Raw genomic sequence first — 19,837 nt, 5'->3', positions numbered from 1 at the left:
GCAGTAGCAGCAGGTCTACCACACAGTTTGATGGCTGTGGCAGCTGCAGAACTGGCAGTACTGGCATCCAGGAAATTTGTGTGGTATTCTGATTTAGCTTTGATGGTTCCACACGCAGTCTCCATGATTTTGCAAGAACAGAGAACGTCACATTTATCTACAGCCCGATGGCTGAGGTACCACACAATTTTATTGGACATGCCAAACATAACTGTTAAAAGATGCACAACTTTGAATCCTGCCACACTTCTCCCCACAGAGGAGGATAGCGAGGGACATCACTGTTGTCTGTCAGTGCTTGAACAGGTGTGCACACCGCGTCCAGATCTATTAGACACGCCATTAGACAATTGTGACAATATCCTCTTTGTGGATGGGTCGGCTTCCAAAGATCCACAAACAGGAAAGAATAAGGTTGGTTACGCGATAACCACTGAATTTGAGGTCGTGACATCTGGCAACCTGCCATCAAATTATTCAGCTCAGGCAGCTGAACTGGTTGCTTTAACAGAAGCATGTAAACTTATGGCAGACAAATGTGTGACAATTTACACAGATTTGCGTTATGCCTTTGGGTAACACATGATTTTGGTGCTTTATGGAAGCACAGAAAATTTCTGAAGTCAGATGGTCGTCCAATATTAAATGCATCTCTTGTGTCTGAGCTTTTGGAGGCCATTCTTTTACCAGACAAGGTCGCGATTTTGCAAATGCGCAACGCACACTAACGATAACAGTTCAGTCTCAACAGGAAACGCACAAGCAGACACGGCAGCGAAGGCCGCGGCAGCGATGGAGACAAAAGAGACTACATGTGCTTTGTTATCTGACAATAACCTCAACATTTGTTCTTGTTTACAGAGCATGCAAACTTTTTACACAGGCAAGGAGAAAACCTGGTGGAAGGCAGCTGGCTGTAGCTTTAAGGAGAATGTGTGGAGTGGTGGTGGTGTAGTGGTCTAAGCACCATAACTGGTAATCTGGTAATCAGAAGGATGCTGGTTCGAGCCCCACAGCCACCACCATTGTGTCCTTGAGCAAGGCACTTAACTCCAGGTTGCTCCAGGGGGATTGTCCCTGTAATAAGGGCTCTGTAAGTCGCTTTGGATAAAAGCGTCTGCCAAATGCATAAATGTAAATGTAAATGTAAATGTAAATGTGTGGATAAGCTGTGATGGCATGCCTTGTTTACCCAAACACTTCTTTCCTCATTATGGAAAGTTGATACACGGGTTAGACCATGTATCAAAAGCGGGATGGTTGCGCAAATGAAAGAATTGTGGTTTACAAAGGGTTTCACGATATTTGCTGAAACTTTTTGCAAAAGATGTGTCATTTGTAACACACATAACGTGGCAAGAGGGATAAAAACACCTATAGTATCTCAACCACCATCAGGGGGGCCTTTTGAGTATCTGATGATGGATTTCATCGAGTTAACCCCTTGTGGGAAACAGAAATACTGCCTGGTGTTCCCAACCTCGAAATAAGTCTCGGCAGCAGTAGTGAAAGCTCTTTTAACTGAGATTGTTCCGAGATGGGGAATTCCAAGAAAAAATCAGCTCGGACAATGGGGCACACTTTGACAATGAAGCAATAAAGCAGGTGGGTCAGTTTTTGGGAATTGACATGAGAACACACTGCAGTTACCACGCCACCAGTGGAGGCGCTGTTGAGAGGGAGAATCAAACGATCAAGAACAAATTGGCTAAGTGCTGTGAGGAAACTGGGCTCACATGGGTTAAAGCACTCCCAATTGTGTTGATGTACACCAGAATGAGAAAAAGAGATGTCTTCTCTGTTGTCCAGTGTTTGTGTTCAGGTGAAAGCTGCTCAGAGAAAGGTTGCTGAAACCTTCCTGCATAAGATCAGGCCTGATGATTTCGTTGTGATTCATGACTCGAGGAGAAAGAGCTGGAAGGCGACAAGGTGGCTGGCACCATTCCAAGTGCTCCTAACGACTCACACGCCAGTGAAGGTCGCAGAGAGAGCTACGTGGGTTCATGCCAACCATTGCAGGAAAGTTCCGCCCACATCGCAGGAGAATCAGCAACAGGAAGAGATTGTTCCGAGTGAATGTCTATAAACACAGAGATAAAGTTTGAACACAAAGCACCACTCTCAGTGGAAGAGCAAGGCCAACCACAGAGAATAACACGGCCTGTGTGCAGAGTGGACCCCATCGTGTGGTCACAAGCAGTAATCATCGTGAAAAGATACGAACTGAAAATAATTCAAGGAATATTAACAACAGACCCCTGCATTCTAGCTGTGTGTGTTTAAGAGGAGCCAGATACAAGAAGAAGAGTCAGGCAGCCCTAGTTGTGGAAACAGCATCCGGCTGGGCACCGTTAATCAGCAAAAAAGATAAGACTCTGAGTGCTTCAAAAGACTGAACTCCTTCACACGTCCTGGTCACACAGCTGCAGTACTGATCTAGCAAACGGAAGAAATGGAGCGTCCGAGACCGTGGCACCCATTCAGAGTGCCGGGAATGTGTGGTCTGGGTAAGAGTATGTGCATAATGACATTGCTTGCAGTGACAATTTGTATGATAATACTGCATCTTACCGAGGGCCTGAGAGTGTTATCAACAGAAAACCACACCAACTGGACTGAGACATCTGCGCCAAACAATACCATCCGACGTGTCAAGAGAAGCGCATTTATGTTCGTGGATCCAACGCGTGGCCTGGAAGGAGAAATCATCACGATTCAGGAAGGAACAAATGTGACTTTCAACTGCAAACCGTTTCAAAAGAACTGTCCGAAATGTGAGGGACGCAGCGAAGAGTATGCACCTTTCTATGTCTGCAGAGATCCATGCAAGTGGGGCGACGTGAAAGCGTACTATTACGACTACAAGAAATTAAAAAAAATGCCTTTTTTTTATTTTTGCCTGGGGTTTTACCAAAGCACTATGCAGCAAATGTGGGGTGGTCATTGTTCTTAGGCGTGGGTACAACGGTAACAATTAATAAGCTAAATGGGCTAGCATGGACAGTATTAGCAATAGCTAATAGCACAGAAAATGCTTTGACAATGATAAATGATGAAATTAAACAGTTAAGAGATGTGGTCATTCAAAACAGGTTGGTTCTTGATATGTTAACTGCAGAGAAAGGGGGAGTTTGCAAAATGTTGGGAATGCCTTGTTGTTTCAATATTCCAGATTACAGTGACAACATCACAAATGTAACTGAACTCAAGAGAAAAGCCGTACAGGAGCCAGAACATGTTGAGAGTACATGGGTTAATTGGTTTATGAATCTCTGGGGAGGATGGGGGTATTGGCTGATTCAAACTGTTGATGCTGTCGACGCTGAGCCCGTGCCTATCGATATAACGATGGATCATGATTACTGTGACGTTCCTGATCCATCATCATTAGACGTGGCTTGTGCTAAAATAGAAGAACTCTCCCATGAAAACGAGGAGCTGAAGAAACAGCTACAGGAGTTAAAGATTCAGCACGATTTCAGATTGCAGAGGTTTGCTGGCTCCGACGAGGACATTAGATTTTACACCAGGTAAGTTAACGTTAAGTCTTTTGTTTGCTATAGATAAAACCCATTATATGCATGTATACAAAATATATATATTATGTAAATATATTATGTAAATATATATACACAAATAAACATGTTTATGTGCACACACACACATATATAAGTATACATAATACTTGAAGCTGTGCTTATGCTATATCTTCAAACAGGTTCCCCAGCTACCGTCACCTGATGTCCTTTTGGTGGCTAATCGAACCTTCCATCCACAAAATAATTTGTGTGTCCAGGTTCAAAGCTGCTGCTTGGAAAAATTAAGAAATTACACATGCACGGCCATCAGTGGTAGGTTATTCTCTTATACACCGTAAGAATTACAGTTAATTGTGCATTAGTAATCTCAAAATGGCTACAGTATGATTTTTTTCTGTATTTCCTAGGTGATAACATAATACAAACTTACCTTTCATCCATGTTTTTATCTTTCCAGAGACAGCAGCTGCAGCCAATTGATGAGTTTTTTTTCTTTTCCTCATCTATCTGTCGGTGGGTTTGAAGGAGAGAGACTTGGGACACTGTTTCCATGTGCACCCATCCACGGTGAGCAGAATAATTTCAACATGGACAAACTACCTCTACTCACTGTTAGGATCAGTGTGTGTGTGGCTTTCACCAGCTCAAGTCAAAGCTAACCTCCCTGAAGAGTTCAGTGCTTTCCCAGACACAGGTGATACTCGATTGCACTGAACTCAGATGTCAGACACCATCCTCCCCACTACTCCAGAGTGAAATGTTCTCAAACTAAAAAGCTCACTGCACAATGAAAGGCCTCATTGGGATAGCGCCACATGGTGCAGTCACATTTGTCTCTCAGCTTTATGCCGGGTCAGTGAGTGACAAGGAGATCTTTAAACAGTCTGGAATAGCCAAACAACTGACAGAAGACGTGGCAGTTATGGTAGACAAAGGTTTCCTAATCAGTGACTGTGTCAAATGTAAAGTGTACTGTCCACCATTCTTGACCAAGACAAAGCAGATGCCAGCACATCAGGTGAAGGAAACACAGGCCATAGCACGGCTACGAGTGCATGTGGAACAGGTCATCAGGAGGATCAAACAAAATAAACTGTTTGATGGTGTCATCCTGCTTTCCCATACTGTAAACATCAATCAGCTCTTTACAGATGCATGCCTGTTGTCAAATTATCAGAACAAGGCATTAGTTAAGACATGGGTCAAATAATGTCCTGTCATTTCTACTTTTCAGTAAATAAAACATAGGCTAGTTGTTAATAATTGACTTTATTCTTGACAATCTTTTATTTATAACATTTATTATATAACTCTGTATAATATAAATTGTTGTGATTTTATTTAGTTTAATTTAGACAAGGCCTCTGAATAAATATTTTTAAAAAGTAATTTTAAAAAGTAACAATTTCATAAAGATCACTTTGTACTGTACATTTATTTACAATAAACACATTTTTATCAGTACGGTTTCACTGGAATTTTTTTCAACAAAATTAATGTTTCATTGACAAGTATTTATGCATGTATGTGTAGAAGTAAAAATAATCAATCTTCTCTCTAATAACTTTATACATGGCTGTGTCACTGTAGATGCGCTGCACAAAATAATCTTCCTGAGCCCACACCACAAAGTCACACCAATGCATTCCGGAGACCAGTAGTTGTTTTTTTTTTTTGAGAGAGAAATTGCCCCATACTCCATTTGCAAATATTTGCAGTCAACAAAGTTTTTGACTTTAGGGCATTTAACTTCAACAAGCTCAAATTGAGGGTGTTCAGTGGGATCGAACACTACACCATCAGGGGACGCACCAATCCAGGGGGCATCAGGATGAACGATTAAACCACAAGGTGAGTAGTTGACATTTCTCAACTTGCTGTACTCAACTGTTACCTCTGACTCCATTTCTGCACCTCTTCTCATTTCTGCTGTCTGCCTGCATCCCCTGATGATGTGTTCGGCGAGGGACTCTGCAGAACTCAGGCCTCTGACATGGCACATCTCCCGAAATCTGGAGGCTGTTACCCTTGGTTTGCGAAGGTCATGCCACTCAGGACAAGAGCTTTGGTCACGTGTTACCGCCTCAATTTTCTGAGCCATATCTAATGTCATGTTCAGACTCTGTAAGTGTAAGGACTGTTCCTCACTACAAACAAATGTGCATTCTGTTGGAGCAAGATAGTATCCTTCTAGAGACAAAGGTGGACTCGGTGGTGCATCATGTAGGGTGATGTATCGTGATGTTAACAGAGGTTGTTGGAAAGATAATGCACTTCCTTCCTGGACCAACCCAAATGCACACTCTACAAGTGGCTTTTCAGCTGTCATGTTCATGAAGTCTGCATATGCCTCCACAAATCTGAACATGCAAGGATCTGGTAAAGGGCCCACCATCCCTCTGTAGAGTCCACTTCTGTAAAGATATGTTTAACATGAGAATTAATGTTTATAATGTAAATTTTATATACATAATCTTTGCTTTTCTATCTTCTGTAATAGTGTGGATTATTTTGAATGTCTGTTATGGACATGTTTAAAGCATATGTGTTTTAAAAATATGGCCACTAGCATTTTTATATCCTGTACATGAAACAAAAATGTCAAAATGCCACAGCTGAACTTACCTCACTCCACCTGGTTCTGTACGATTTGGTACAGGTTTTGTGATGACCATGGAATTGATGGGTCCTGGTTTTACACCCTACAGACAAATAAAAGTCATCATAGGAGGAAATAGCTTAAAACTAAAAACAAAACCCATCCACAACTGACATTTTCGATAAGGCAGTGGTGTTTTCTTTCCCTCAACTATTCTGTGAACATACTGTCTGAACATACTGTTCAATGATTACCATTGTCCGTGGTTTATGCCAGCATTGCTCTGTTTCTGTGCAGCTAAGCACAGGGGGTACAACTGCCATATTAAGCTGAGAGTAGTGAGCAGTTTGAAAAAGTAAAGCAACAGTATGGTTGCACAAAGCAGTGCCTGCCACACACGAGCACTTGCTGTGTGTTACCACCACAGGCGAAGCATCCCGAAGTCCAACCTACAAAACGATAACGATAAACAAGGTGGCACCATAATGGGATATCCTTCAACAGGGTATTGCATGACAACATCGCCATTATCGTATGGCTTTACGCACGTTACCCACCTCTCAGCAAAGATGCCCAAACTACTCTTCCCTCGTCGGAGGGTTCTCATAATCAAATGGTGTATCTTTCAACGAAGGGACTGCACGCAACTTCGCCATTATCGTATGGCTTTACACACATTGTCCACCTTCGGCAAAGATACCTCAAACTACTCTTCCCTCGTCGGAGGGTTTTCATATCAAATGTCTTTCAGCAAAGGGATTGCATGCAACGTCGCCATTATCGGATGGCTTTACGCATGTCGCCCACCTTTCAGCAAAGATACACAAACAATTCTTTCCTCGTCGGAGGGTTTTCATATCAAATGTCTTTCAACGAAGGAACTGCACGCAACATCGCCACTATCGTATGGTTTTACACACGTTGCCCACCAGAGGTGTGGACTGGAGTCGCGTGACTTGGATTTGACTCGAACTCGATTCACTAATATGATGACTCGCGACTCGATTTGATAGAATCAAAAAAGACTTGCAACTCGACTTGGACTTCAGTCGTCTGACTTGGAAATACTTATACTTTTTAAAACCAAAGATAAGAGTTGTATAATTAAAAAATGTGCAGTAAATCAATGATTAATTTCCCAAATAAACGATTCATTTGCTTTTCAAATCTGCATTTCAACGCTCCATATTCAACCAATCAGCTTCCACGAAAGCTGGACCAAGTTTGAAGACAGCGGCTCGCATTTAAGGACAAGGACACAGCAAAAATGATACCAAAGGTGATATAATTGGGATATATTGAATACAGCGTTAAAGGCAACAAAAGGATTGCAACATGTAGAACCTGTGGTTCCAAAATTACAGACACCTCGTCGACAACGTCCAATTTTGTGAGGCATCTGAAAATCCACAGATGATGGTTCAGTAACATACATTTTCTATGGCAGATTTACAGGCTAACAAAGTCTGCATATCGAACTGCAAAAATTTTTTTACTGCGGTCAGTAGCATTTAACATGTTATAGCAATTGGTGTAATGGACCAAATCTACCCGGTGTTTTATTACGCTGTTGTATGACCTCAATAAAGCAACGCCATTTATTGTGACCACACACGTTGGTGCTTTTTAACTGGTTAGAACATGCATGTAAACACACTCATTCTTTTGCGGACGTGCTGGACCTCTGTCGTGCGATTAGCTATATTTATTTAATTATATTGGTTATGGTTCTAAAAATCACAAAACCGATCATTTACTCTGTTCGCAGCCCTTTACGGTACTTTACTCGTATATGCAACTTAAATGTCTGCAATTAGCCACTGCCTGGTAATATTTCAGATTTCATTCACCATTTCAGCACGTTCAGCGTCCTTTCACTGCATGTTTAGTGTAAAAGTTTGGTTTGCCTTAATGTGTGTCCAAAGATAAGATCCATGTATCATCTTTATTACCCTCTTTGTTCTTTACAGGTAAATATCACAAAAAAAAAAAAAAAGATAACATTAGATTATATATTAGAAACTTCTAGATAAAATTTGTATAAATTTACTATAGTAAGTAATACTCTGACACTAATTTGGGCAAAGTGCACTAATGACTTGTTTAAGACTTGAAGCTAAAAGTTGAGGACTTGTAAATTGACTTGGGACTTGACTCGGGACTTTAATGCAATGACTTGAGACTTACTTGTGACTTAGAAAATAATGACTTGGTCCCACCTCTGTTGCCCACCTTCAGCAAAGATACCTCAAACAACTCTTCCCTCGTCGGAGGGTTTTCATATCAAATGTCTTTCAACGAAGGGACTGCACGCAACGTTGCCATTGGATGGCTTTACACACGTTGCCCACCTTCGGCAAAGATACCTCAAACAACTCTTCCCTCATCTGAGGGTTTTCATATCAAATGTCTTTCAATGAAGGGACTGCATGCAACGTTGCCATTATCGTATGGCTTTACACACGTTGTCCACCTTCGGCAAAGATACCTCAAAGCAACTCTTCCCTCGTCTGAGGATTTTCATATCAAATGTCTTTCAACGAAGGGACTGCATGCAACGTTGCCATTATCGTATGGCTTTACACACGTTGTCCACCTTCAGCAAAGATACCTCAAACAACTCTTCCCTCGTCGGAGGGTTTTCATATCAAATGCCGTCTTTCAACAAAGATACTGCACAGCAACGCCGGCCTAATGTAGGGCCGCATATCACGCTGCTCGCCTTAGGCAGATTCTGTACAACCAGGGGCCTCGACGGAGAGCCCAAAATCACACCCCAAAAAAAATATTAAAAATTCCTATTGCAAACGCTTCAAACAACCATACAAGAGATATCGCAAATTTCATGTCAATTCTGATGCTCACATCTCTTATTTTCAGATGTGCCACAAGACCTGGCTCGTACCAAACTGGATCATCTCTTTTTCGGGTAGTATACTACTTTCTCTCTTTTTGGGGGTAGGCTCCTCGCTCCTGCCCCCTACATGACGGTTCCGGGTACAACTCCCTCGGACCGCCGGACGGGGCCTACGCCAAAGAGAGAGACATTACTTTCTGTTTTACATTTATCAAATAAATGGCATCTTAAACTTCACTCAAGCCTGTGTGTCTTCCCGATAGGACATCTGTTTCTCGTTACAGTGACGATGGAGATGGGCTTGAAAAGGCCGCAGGGAACGGCAGTGAGGGAGAGAGAGTTGCATGAAGCTGAAAAGCCACTTCTGTATCTGTGAAGTCTGTTTAGTGTTTGTGAAGCTGAAGAGCCTGTTTGGTGTTTGTGAAGTTGAAAAGTCTGCTCTTTGTTTATGAAGCTGAAAAGCCTGTACTTTGTCTGTGAAGCTGAATGCTTGAATAAAAGTTGATTTACCTGGACTGCCAACCCACTTCCAACTTCCAACTTCCTTCCTACTTTACAAAAATATACATACTTCGTTGACAAATTCTCTTCCCTGGTCTGAGAGGATTCTTTTTGGACAGCCATGTCTGTATATAATAGAGCACAGGTGCCTTCCAACTTTAGCAGTGGATTTGGTTTTCAAAGGAAAGACCTCAACCCACTTTGAAAAATAGTCTGTTGCTGTGAGAATTTACTGAAAGCCGTCTGCAGTTTTGGGGAGTGGTCCAGTTAAGTCAATCCCAATCAGCTCCCAGACACCAGACAACTGCAAAAAAGAATCCACTTTTTAAAGTTAATCTCAATCTGCACTGCAGTCTTTTACCTTAATGCACTGTAATGCATCCACAGCAGTCAATGGTTTTCCAACCTTTTGGCACTTGACACATTCCAACACCTTTTAGAAAATATTCTGTTAATAGCTATACTGTTTAAAACATGTATTAAGGTATCCAAGCAAGATCAATCGATGTAGACTACCTGAAATGAATGGGCAATTTTACACAGGACACATTTCCTGGGGGTAGACTAATACACAGAAATAGATGCAATATTTTCGTTGAAATGTAATACAAGTGTAAATGTAGTGAAAACGTGCAACTGAGTGTCTTAGTGTTAAATGTAAATAAAAAAAAAATTGTACAAACAATAAAAATTAAGGACAATGTTTGGTGTAGCCATTAGTAAGGTCTTAGTAACTAGTTTACCAATGGGCGCAATGAAGCCAATGTAACAGATTTAGACTAGTAATGATAGAAACGTCACCCATCAGGGAAAATATTTGTAAATCTGCCTTGTTTAACAACGTCGTAAATTAGGACTAATTTTGTATAACTAAGACCTAAACGTGTACTGGTATGACCAAAGTTTGGCTACTTGGACAACCGAACCAAAACAACATAATAACAATGACATAAGTTAAATAACATGCTTTTGCAGTTATAAATATATGCTTTAAAATTAAATATAGTAAAAAGAAAAATGCATGTAATACCGTAATACCTAGCTCACATCAAACCAATGCAGACCAGGTAGCACAGATTTATGGGCATTCTCCAAAATCCTAACAAAAATGATGCAAAGACCATGCATGCATGCGCATTAGCATTAAGTAGGTGTAAAATAATAAAGGCCTCTCAAAAACTTCTCTTGTTGATGTAGCTTGCTGTGTCATCACAAATCACGAGGCATGAGGATGAGTCTATAGAAATGTATTTCCTGTTTCTGTGCTCTCACGTTTCACACGTAGCTCAAACATTTGTCACCCCCATATAGGGTAAAGAACTATTTAATTGGTGGGTCTAGTGGAATGTTGCTTTGCTGGACCATATAATGATGAGCTGGACAATAAACTTTGGAGAATGATCTGATATGCTCTGGGGTGTGTGTCACTTCTTTCTCCCCTCACGAGTATCCGGATTGAGACAGCAACTGCAGACCTGACTTGATACTTAGGGCCAGTTATAAAAATTCCCTACAGTAGGACAACTTGATGGGTAGGATGTTTCGACTGATCACAAAGCTGTCTAATCAGCATAATAAATCAATTATTTAAAACATAGTCTGTGCCTTGAGTAGGACGGGAGAGTTTTAGATTTGTCATATTGATCATTTTCATTGTATTTAACATCTACGTTCAAAGCGAACAGTGCAATATACAATGAATCCAATATAATTACAAACCGCTTTTCGCTCTTGTTCTACAGCTTATTTTTGTGTGTCAGGTGAAGTTTCTTCAGTATTAATTTGTGTGTGCCACCACGAACATCTGGGCATTAAAACAGTTTAAAACAGCTTAAAAAAAGTTTTGAACAGCGACTGCTCTCTGACTCACATTACTTCATGTGGATTTTTCACAAGCGACAACATTGGAACATTTTTTATTGATGTTTCGTTACAAATTTACATAGTATTGCTAGCTAATGTTTATTTAGCAAGTTTCACAGAAACGTGCTTAAAAATAGAGGCTAGCTGCCTGTCTGATGAACGCAGATGGTCATGATATTTTTCCCAGAAATAACTAGCATTACTCGTACAAATAAATGCTTCGTAACTAAAACATTTTGATTTTTAATAGACAATATTGACACATGTTAAACAACGTGTCTTACCTTGAAAAATCACCTCGGTTTTCAATTTGAAGCAGTAAGTCCAACACTGGAGTAAAAACTGGAGTCCCCTCTGTCTACGCCCAGGCAAATGAAGTATGACGATGATGACGATACATATATTATTCACATCCAGTAACCCCTTAAACAATCAAAGTTTTCAGAAAAAAAAATCGGACATTGGACGTCAGAGACACAAAGACAGGAACCATGGGAATAATTGTTCCCAAATTTGAATGTTCCACCTGGGAAAGGGAATCCGTCCATATAAAACTATACGTTTTAATTAACAAAGTTTGCATCCGCACCTCAGTTTATATATTGTGGAGGTATACATTTGTTCACATTTTTCAATGGGATTCGACTGGTAAAGAGCTCAAACATAAACGTGGCATTAGTTGTTTATTTTTCTCGAAGATCTCATGCAAGGTTGCCAGATTGCATAAATTGAGTATGACAAAAGGCGAAATATTTCCAATTTGTGCTAGTATAAATGTCTGCTTGGGGTGTTATCTGGCAACCCTGAGTGAGAGCACAGTGTTTGGAAATCATTCAACAATGGAGCTCGGATGCCCTCTATTGGACATTTCTTGGAATTGCCAGTCATAGAATTAATAGACTGTGGATTAGACATGGGTTTTCTTGTATTTTTAAATTCCAGTTCATATTTTTACTATATTGTACATAGAAAATGTAATAAATATGTTTATTAACATTAAACTTTAAAATTAAATTATGCCAAATACTCAAAACATGTGAATAAGCACAAAAAGGAATCAAGACAATCATGTGAAATTTGGGCATGGCCTATAGCGCCCCCTAAGGGAGAATGTGGGCCATTTTGTATTGTATACATTTTTTCTAAGTAACAAATTAAAAGACATCGATTTTACACATGGGTACCAAATTTCAAGTCAATTGGATCTACTAACCGTAGTGAAGAAGATTTTTGTAGGTTTTCTGAAATTTTAACTGTACAGAAAAATCCATCATGCCGGACCTTATGGATCCTTGAGGCTTTTCTGTTCCCCATGTGAAATGAGGCATGTACACCAAGTTTCAGAAGAATTGGACAAATGTGGTGGAAATGCCTTCACTTTGAAAATGGGACATTTGGGCGTGGCCTGTAGCGCATATTTAGAAAATTTTTGACCAAAGACATTTTGAGATATTGAGGCTCAAGGAGAATAATAATAATAATAATAATAATAATAATAATAAATATAGCTGCAAGCAGCAATGCGATTCCTCCTCAAAATGCAAATCATTCAAAATTGATCAGTAGAGGGTTGGGGTTAAACCCTCCCAGTGGAGGAATCCAAAAAACATGTCTTTCTGTCTTAATCCTAAACGAAAGATTTTCAGTTTACAGGAAAATACATCATGTTCCCAATGAGAAATGAGGTATGTACATTAAGTTTCAGAAGAATTGAATAAATGGGGTGGAAATGCCATCACTTTGAAAATAGGACATTTGGGCATGGCTTGTAGCGCCTCCTAAGGGTGATTGTGGGCCATTCTTGGTGTGGGGTTTCCTGTTGGCCTGTAGTATCAATGTACCCAATTAGAACATTTTTAACCAGAAAATAGCTCTTTTCGGCATGGCCTGTAGCGCCCCCTAAGGGCAAATGTTGGCCATTATTGATTTAGGGATTACCGTTGGCCTGTAGTATCAATGTACAAAATTAGAAACTTTTTGACCAGAAAATGGGAATTTTGGGCATGGCCTGTAGCGCCCCCTAAGGGCAAATGTGGGCCATTCTTTGCACAGTACTTCAGAGTGATGTCATCTTGAAAAATGTTAGGTTTGAAAAACCATCAGTCAAAAAATAATCTTCAGAAAATGCTTTGAAGCATGATGCAAGGGTAAATCGACAACAGGACTTTGTAAGAAGATGGTTGGCCATTTCTCACACAGCTGGAAAGAAAAATGCACTGAGTGAGGCACAAAAACCTTTGAATCTGCCAGAGCATTCCTTAATCACAGAGTGCCCAACAAGGTGGGGCTCTAGCAGAAGATGATAGAGAGGGTCTTGGAGCAGAGCCAGGCTTTGTCTCAGGTTCTGTCTGAAGATAGGAAGACACGTCGCTTGGTCCCCACCTGGCAGGACACAGAGGTCCTCGAGTCTATCAATGCTGCCCTACATCCACTCCAGGACTTTACAGATGCACTTTCTGGTGAATCAAATCAGCGTATCCTACCTGAAGCCAGTCCAGAATCTCCTGAAAACAGCAAAAAGGAGGATGACACTGACCTAACAAAGGCCATAAAGTCAAGGGCCCTTGGCTATATGGAGGACAAATATAGTGATCCAGAGACACAGGAGCTTCTTGATGTAGCTTAATTCCTTGATCCACGATTCAAAATGGACTACATAAGAAAAGAGAATATTCCAGAAATCAGAGCAAAAGTCAAGTTCGAAATGGAAAAGGAGGCACAAAAGGTAACTGATTTTATATGCGTCGATATGCAAAAGCAATAGAATGTGATAAAAATTAATGCTATAAGAGAAAATAACATAAAATAGCATCAGATGACAACATTACAGTAGCTCACTACAAACAATATGTTATAATAGTTTGTTATTAAAATACATGCAATCTAAGCCATTTTGTTTTTTACATTGACAGGCAATTTTTAAATGCTTACATAAAAATGCCCAATTGCTCAAAATGACATTAGATTGAAAAGACAGTTCTCTGTTTTTCAGGAGAAGAGGGCTCGTCTCAGCACCACAGGTGGTGTGCATCAAAGTGCAGCTGAGGCAGAACCATCAACATCCACAGTGAAGAAGGGCAATCGGTCACTGGGCAGCTTCTTTAAGAGCACCCCTGTGCCCCCTGCTTCCTCTGTGCAGTTGGAGGACACAATGGAAGCTGAGCTAAACATCTACCTTATGACTACTGCTATTGATGGAGAGCAAGAACCCTTGGCTTGGTGGAAGGTACATAGGGTTAACTTTCCAAGGCTGAGCAAACTGGCTCGCAAATACCTATGTATACCAGCCACAAGTTCCCCATCAGAGAGACTCTTTAGTGTTGGCTTGTGACATCTGAACGCTCATGTTTGAAACTGGCAAAGGTAGACATGTTAGTGTTTTTGGCCAAAAATGTGTAAATACTCTACTCAATCAAGTGTTGACTTGGGGAGAAGAAGACATTTCAGCAACTGACTGTTGGAGTCAACATTTGTGCTGCACTTTATTTTGTAATGCCACTTACTGGCAGACTTTACTGTGTGAAGAAAATGTTAAGTTCAAACTATTTGTACTTGAACGTGTGCTGTGCAATATTTTAAATACTGGTTAACAGTTATGACAGTTTTAGTTTATTGTGAATATTTTATGTAGCATTTGTGATCATTGTTTTGTGTTTAGTTAATATAAGCCAGACCTACCTAATTCAGAAGAGCTTGTTTACAGAAAGGTAAGGTCATTTTATTTGTTCTTACTAGAAATTGTTTGCACTGGATATTTAAAAAGAAATTGTAATAAATGTTGGAATCATTTAATATCTATTCAGTTCTTTTTCTTGAATTAGAATGCATTCTGTAGGCAGTACTGACTGCATTTTAGCAGCAAGAAGCTAACCATCTATTGGATAGAAAGGCACACTGCATCTGCTAGTCTACAAGGTAGTGGAGGGGTCTACAGTTAAAGGCATGTTGTACTCTAATTTTGAGTGTGTGCTAAACACTACTGAGAATATTGAGCTGAAGCTTGACTTTACAAAATTAAATCGCAAATATATGTCAGAAAAATCGCAATTAGATATTTTTGCCAAATCGCACAGCCCTAATCAATTTTGTCTCTCACAGGCTACTCCCTCATTTGTTTGGGTGTGAGATGATAAAATACAGACTGCGTGAATGGTGTAAAATCGCTTGAATGTTCAAACTGGCAAGCATTAAAACACAAAAAAACGACAAACCTTCGTGAAGACGCAAGCTCGCCTCGCGGATCGCGTGTTGTCAGAGACAACCCTGATACAAAATCATTCTCGGAAGTATTGATACTTTAGGACTGATCCGCCCATCCCTACTTTCTTTAGACATATATGTTTCATGTTTGTGTGATAAGTATTCGCAGTTTCACTTGATTTTTGTGACATTTTTCAGAAAGATGCTCGCAAAAACAGAGAAAGCTCACCCTATTTATATTCTTTATTTAACAAAAGGTTTTGTTGTTATTGTACTTATAAATAAAGGTAGAGCTTTTCATCCAGCAGGACGTCACACCAGCACCTGCGTCGATCCCTGGAATAATGCCAGAATTCAATATAATGATATCCGATTTCTTTCTCAACTGTTTATACTTGAGACATAACAGACTCCCCAATATATCATGTATTTTGACATTTTGTTGTATGAAATTGTCCGTTCAAACTCAAGAAGAAAGCGATTTCTCATCGGGGTGCGTGCGTTAGACGTTACGTGGCTCGCTGTGTCACACAAACTGCTCGCAAACATTTATTTGAGTTGTTTTGCCAATTGTTGAGCTTGAATAGTGTAAAATCACTTGAATGTTCAAACTGGCAAGCATTAAAACACACAATTGATAGACCTTCGTGAAGACGCAAGCACAATTCATCTGGCTTCTAAGTCTGGAGCTCCACCCACTAGTAGACAGAATTGCTCCATTAGAGAGACTGCTCCAGTAGAGGTGCATTTGGTAGACAGAATTACTCCAGTAGAGGGAGCCTCTTTGCTCAGCCAATGTAAGTGAATGGGATTTTACTTGTAAACCATATTAATCCAGTAGAGGGGGCATTTTTGCTCAGCCATTGTAAAAAAAAAAAAATATCATCATTTATATAAAAACCTTAAGTCGCATCAGGTAAAAAGATATAGCAGCAAACTTCAGAACAGTCCCCAGGTCTGTGACAAGTTTGGTGCTTGTAGATTTAAAGCTCTTGGAGGTAAGGCTGTTGAAATTTTAGTCTCAGAAGAATAAAAGAATAGTATTAATAATAATAAGTTTATGTAACATAACAATATGTTGGCTTTCTCAAGCCAACATATTTATATCATCTTCAAGCATGTTAGGTTTGAAAAAACATCAGTCAAAATTACATTTGGTTTATAGACACATATATATTGAGGCAATGTGGTCATTTACATAAACACGCCCCTTTCAGCCATTTTGTATTGTATTCTTTTTTGCTAAGTAACGAATTGAAAGACATCAATTCTACACATGTCAAGTCAACTGGATCTACGGTTCAAGAGAAGAAGAGTTTTGTAGGTTTCCACAAATTTTCACTGTACAGGACAATCCATCATGCAGAACCTTATGGGTCCTTGAGGCTTTTTTGTTCCCAATGAGAAATGACGCATGAACACCAAGTTTCAGAATAATTGGACAAATGGGGTGAAAATGACATCGTTTTGAAAATGGTACATTTGGGCGTGGCCTGTAGCGAATCCCTAAGGGCGAATGTGGGCAATTCTTTGCACAGTACTTCAGAGTGATGTTATATTGAGTTTGAAAAACCATCAGTCAAAATTACATTTGATTTATGGACACATATACATTAAGGCAATGTGGACATTTACATAAATACACCCCTTTCAGCCAAATGGGGTAGAAATGTCATCACTTTGAAAACTGGACATTTGGGCTTGGCTTGTAGCACCCCATAAGGGCGAATGTGGCAGAAGCGTTTATGCGTATCTAACTGACTTGGGACCAGTGTGGGAATGGCCAACCATACCCAAAATAATAAGAGTAACAGTGTTAGTTTTACTGTGAGTATCAGTCATATGAGAAATAGAAACAAACAATACATACATATTCATACAAACCCAGTTTAGGGCTGCACGATATTAGCAGAAATCACAATTGTCGATTATTACCTTTGATATTGTAATCGCGATTATTAATGTCGATTAAAATATGAAATTACCATGACGTCACAAAGTAAGCAACCATGTGGTTCTTCAGAGTAGCAGATTTCAATGGTAGATATGAGCTGAGCTCCAGTTTCTTTTAAGAATTATATTGTATTTTATATTGTAATAATGTTTGTTAAGGTAAGGCAAATAAAAAAAATATTTTAAAATTAGATCTATGGTATGGAATAAATTAAATTACAGCTAAATTACTGCTTAAATTATTAGTTCATGTACAGTAAATAATATGGTATACTCAATATTCAAACATATTAACAGCCGATTTAAATCGACCAAGTTAATCTGTTCAGTAAGACCTATCATGGAGAGACAGGGGACTGACCATTCATCCCGTTAGATCTTCAATGGTGATCTTGTTCACGTAAGATCATCGTTAGATAATTTTTGGCCTCAGTGGTTGCACTTTGGAAATTAAAAACAGTCATTTGCTTTCGGAGTTTGTGCGATTCGTGAAAATGTTAAATCTACCAATACCAGCTGCGTGGCAAATGGGTCTTATTAGAGCAGGCGTGATAACAAAGACGGTGATTCCTGACGTATGCTATTCATGTCATATCCTTTATGTTGGATACACTTCCAAAACAGTTCAGCCGAATTACTTTATTGCTATTTTATATAAATCTAATTCACATTGGCCTACTTATTATCATGACAAAACAAAACTGTTCAAACCATGCGACAGACTCTCCCATTACAATGACTGCTGTCAGTCACTTCAGGTTAACAATGTTTGAGATCTGCATTTCGACACGAGCTCAGTGATGCTCCGCACAATGTTCTGAACTCTCGATAATGCTCTCATTAAAAACAAAGCTGTCTAATCAGCATAATAAATCAATTATTTACACTGCGTCTGTGCCTTGATTAGAACGGGAGCGTTTTAGTTTTGCCGTGTTGCTCATTTGCAGTGTATGTAACATCTACTTTCAAAGTGAGCAGTGCAATATGCAATGAATCCAAAATAATTACAAAGTGCTTTTCACTCTTGTTCTACAGCTTAGTTTCGAGTGTCAGGTGATGTTTCTTCAGTATTCATTTTCCTGTGCCACCACGAACAGAGGTGGAACATAAAGCATTAGTATCAGTTGTCATTACTGATAGGACGGAGGACAAACTATGTGGCTCTGATTGGCCATTGTCATTTCATTGCTCAACGGACATGTTAGTGATTGGTTAGAATACTCAACTGCTGCCAAAAATACGTCGTAAATAGAAACCATCGATGCAACAGGAGCAGACTTAAATTGAATGCTGTAATTGTCAGTTTCCAATTGGTAGCCAACAGTGTTCTTCACAAAGCCATACACTGAATAGTCACCAAAAAGGTTTGCAGACTAGCCAGAATGTCCAACTGCAAACAGCCCTGTCACACTTTCCTTCTGAACAGGAAGCTACATACAACAGGGCTCCAGACTAACTTCTTTTACTAGGAGCACTGTAGCCCCTAACTGAAAATTTTAGGGGCACAGGGAGAAAATTTTGGGGTGCACACCTTAAATCGACCTGCAACTCTATTATTCACATTTTTGCCATTTTAACTATATTACTGATAAATTCTTTGGTAATAAATACAGAAACTAAAATGTGCTGTTTTATTTTAGTTCAGTCACATTTTAACTGAATGGTGCTTAAGACATGCACATTCCAAAATGTAAACAGAGTAGTCATTATTTAGCAAATATTTATAGCGAACATGATTACATGTTATTTATTAACTAATTTTATTATAGTAATTGTATCGCAAAAAATATATTTGTATTTATGATGGTTTTGTGTCATATTTTAATTTAATCTAATCTGTCAATTCTAACACAACAGTCAGCGGGCTTTCTGCCACCTCTTACTGTGCATGCAATGACATTTTTGTAAATAAGAGGATTGGTCTATAGACTTTATTCACAGTAGTGCCATGTTTGATTATTAATGGGAATGGAAACGAGGCAGTGAGGGATAGACTTACCATCCCTTCAATGGCATGCACGGTATTAATCTGTAAAAAGCTCCAATATCCAATCTGATTTTCCACAACTCATGTTGTCTGGAGTTTTTTGTCTACTGAGTGCTCTTGAAAAGAGATTTTTTTCAATGTTTTGTCTGCGGAATGATCCAAAAACACTTTAAACAGCAGTACAGCCAATAGAAAAGACCCTATCATCTATCCCGCACAGCCTTGTCATCACTGTCATTAAAAATAGATAAAAAGATACAGCTGCTGTGAATAAGGTCTAGCATGTGCTGAATAACATTTATATTTGTTTTCTTGGCAGATACCTTTAACAAATACTT

General features: G+C 39.5%; 1 protein-coding gene across 1 annotated transcript; it reads right to left on the bottom strand.

Moving 5' to 3' along the window:
• Positions 1–4,912: 4,912 nt before the first annotated feature.
• Positions 4,913–6,657, bottom strand: LOC127624027 (uncharacterized). Its single transcript, XM_052098632.1, has 2 exons — positions 6,165–6,657; positions 4,913–5,953 (listed from the first exon to the last, which is right to left on the bottom strand). The coding sequence occupies exons 1-2, from the start codon at positions 6,212–6,214 to the stop codon at positions 5,041–5,043; spliced, it is 963 nt and encodes a 320-aa protein (XP_051954592.1). The 5' UTR covers positions 6,215–6,657; the 3' UTR covers positions 4,913–5,040.
• Positions 6,658–19,837: the final 13,180 nt, after the last annotated feature.

The sequence above is a fragment of the Xyrauchen texanus genome, chromosome 30, assembly GCF_025860055.1.
Source record: "Xyrauchen texanus isolate HMW12.3.18 chromosome 30, RBS_HiC_50CHRs, whole genome shotgun sequence".
NCBI lineage: Eukaryota > Metazoa > Chordata > Actinopteri > Cypriniformes > Catostomidae > Xyrauchen > Xyrauchen texanus.
This window is presented reverse-complemented; position numbering and strand designations above follow the sequence as displayed.